This window comes from Canis lupus, chromosome 18 (genome assembly GCF_011100685.1).
Source record: "Canis lupus familiaris isolate Mischka breed German Shepherd chromosome 18, alternate assembly UU_Cfam_GSD_1.0, whole genome shotgun sequence".
NCBI lineage: Eukaryota > Metazoa > Chordata > Mammalia > Carnivora > Canidae > Canis > Canis lupus.
In genome coordinates this window covers 39608347-39610109 of record NC_049239.1, presented here as the reverse complement: position 1 = coordinate 39610109, position 1763 = coordinate 39608347, and the positions used below count along the sequence as shown (strand labels likewise).

Below are 1763 nucleotides of genomic sequence, written 5' to 3'. Positions count from 1 at the left end.
TATGGGTCCCTATTTCTGTGAATTATCTGTTCATTTGTTTGCCCATTTATCTATTTTCTTTTTCTTTGAATTTTAAAGAGTTTTTTAATTACCAGCAATTACTACCTCATTGTTTGGCACATGTACACAAGCACTTTCTTTTGTTTTATTATTCTCTCGTAATATTGTTTGTGGTACCCTGAATTTTCAATTACAGCTTTTGGTTTTCTAGTCTGGATTAAATAGTATTCAAATATCCATGATTGTACAAATATTCACCTCAGTTTTCTTCAAGTATATATCACATTTATATTCTCAACCTATATTATTTTGAAATATAATATGTTATTTTGAAACTCTCTATATTATTTTGAAACTCTTGCCATGTCACAGAAAACAAGATGGCGTAGAAAAATATTTAAGAACTATGTTATTTTTCAAGTCCTCCAAGAACTGGCAGAGCATAGACAGACATGCAACTTCTGACTTTCACTTCAATGAACTTTTTCCTACACGGTTTGTACCAACATCTATGGCACAACACAACAGTTTTATTTTGCCAAAGCCATTATGGAATTTTTCATTTCAAACTTCTTCCTGAATGCATTTTTCACCTCCTTGTTCCTCAGACTGTAGATGAGGGGGTTCAACATGGGGATTACCACAGTATAAAATAGAGAAATCACTTTATTGATATCCAGGGAGGGACTGGAGCCAGGCTGAACATAGATAAAGAAAAGTGTCCCATACAGCACAGAGACAACAGCCAGGTGAGAAGAGCAGGTAGAGAAAGCTTTCTGCCTTCCATCAGCAGTCTGGATCTTCAAGATGGCCACCAGGATACAAACATAGGAGACCATGATGATCAGGCCACTGAGCATTCCTATAGATCCTGCCATGATGAACAACACTAATTTATTGATCCAGGTGTCTGCACATGCTAGGGAAAGCAGTGGAGAAATGTCACAGAAGAAGTGATTGATGACATTTGGACCACAGAAGGGTAAGCGAAATGTGAGAATTGTATGAGTCATTGTGCTTATAAGAGCCATGGAATAAGGCCCTACCACCAGCTGCACACAGACCCTCTGGGACATAATGAGTGTATACAGCAAGGGCTTACAGATGGCCATATACCGATCATATGCCATGGAAGCCAGGAGAAAACATTCAGTTGCCACAAAAAGGCCAAAGAACCACATCTGTGCAGCACAACCCATGAAAGAGATGTCTTTTTTCTCTGCAAAGATATCACACAGCATCTTGGGGGCAATGGAAGAAGAGGAACAGAGATCAACAAAGGACAAGTGGCTGAGAAAAAAGTACATAGGCGTGTGGAATCTGGGATCAGTCCATATGAGAATGATCATCCCTATGTTACCCCCCAGGGTGACAAGATAGACGAAGAGAAGCATGACAAAGAGGACAATCTGTTGGTGGAGATGATCTGTGAGGCCCAAGAAAAGAAATTCAGTCACTCCTGTCTGATTCTTCTCTTCCATTGGTCAGTTTTAATCTGTTACAAGAAGGAAAAGCAATTTATATACTTAAAAAATCAGTCGTCAACAGTTACAAATAATACTTTAAGCCAATAACGTATTATCTTAAACAGATTTGTAATAGACAAGTATTGAATTATTGTTGAACTTGAAGATAGTATGTCCATGTACTAGGTCTAGGAATTGTGTGCAGATATTGTATAAATTTGGACAATTCACCCTCGATCTCTTTAGATTCAGTACCCTCTCCTATAAAAAGAGGAGTCCAACTATATTGTCTGAAAG

The 1763-nt window shown here is 37.9% G+C and overlaps 1 protein-coding gene across 1 annotated transcript; it reads right to left on the bottom strand.

Annotated features, from left to right (window-relative positions):
• Positions 1-530: 530 nt before the first annotated feature.
• OR5G3 (olfactory receptor family 5 subfamily G member 3) lies at positions 531-1481 on the bottom strand. Its single transcript, NM_001389117.1, has one exon. The coding sequence runs from the start codon at positions 1479-1481 to the stop codon at positions 531-533; it is 951 nt and encodes a 316-aa protein (NP_001376046.1).
• Between the last annotated feature and the right edge of the window lie 282 nt (positions 1482-1763).

Bases quoted from the DNA above. Each gene is read 5' to 3' on its own strand.
- OR5G3 (NM_001389117.1), bottom strand. From the start codon at position 1,481: ATGGAAGAGAAGAATCAGACAGGAGTGACTGAATTTCTTTTCTTGGGC.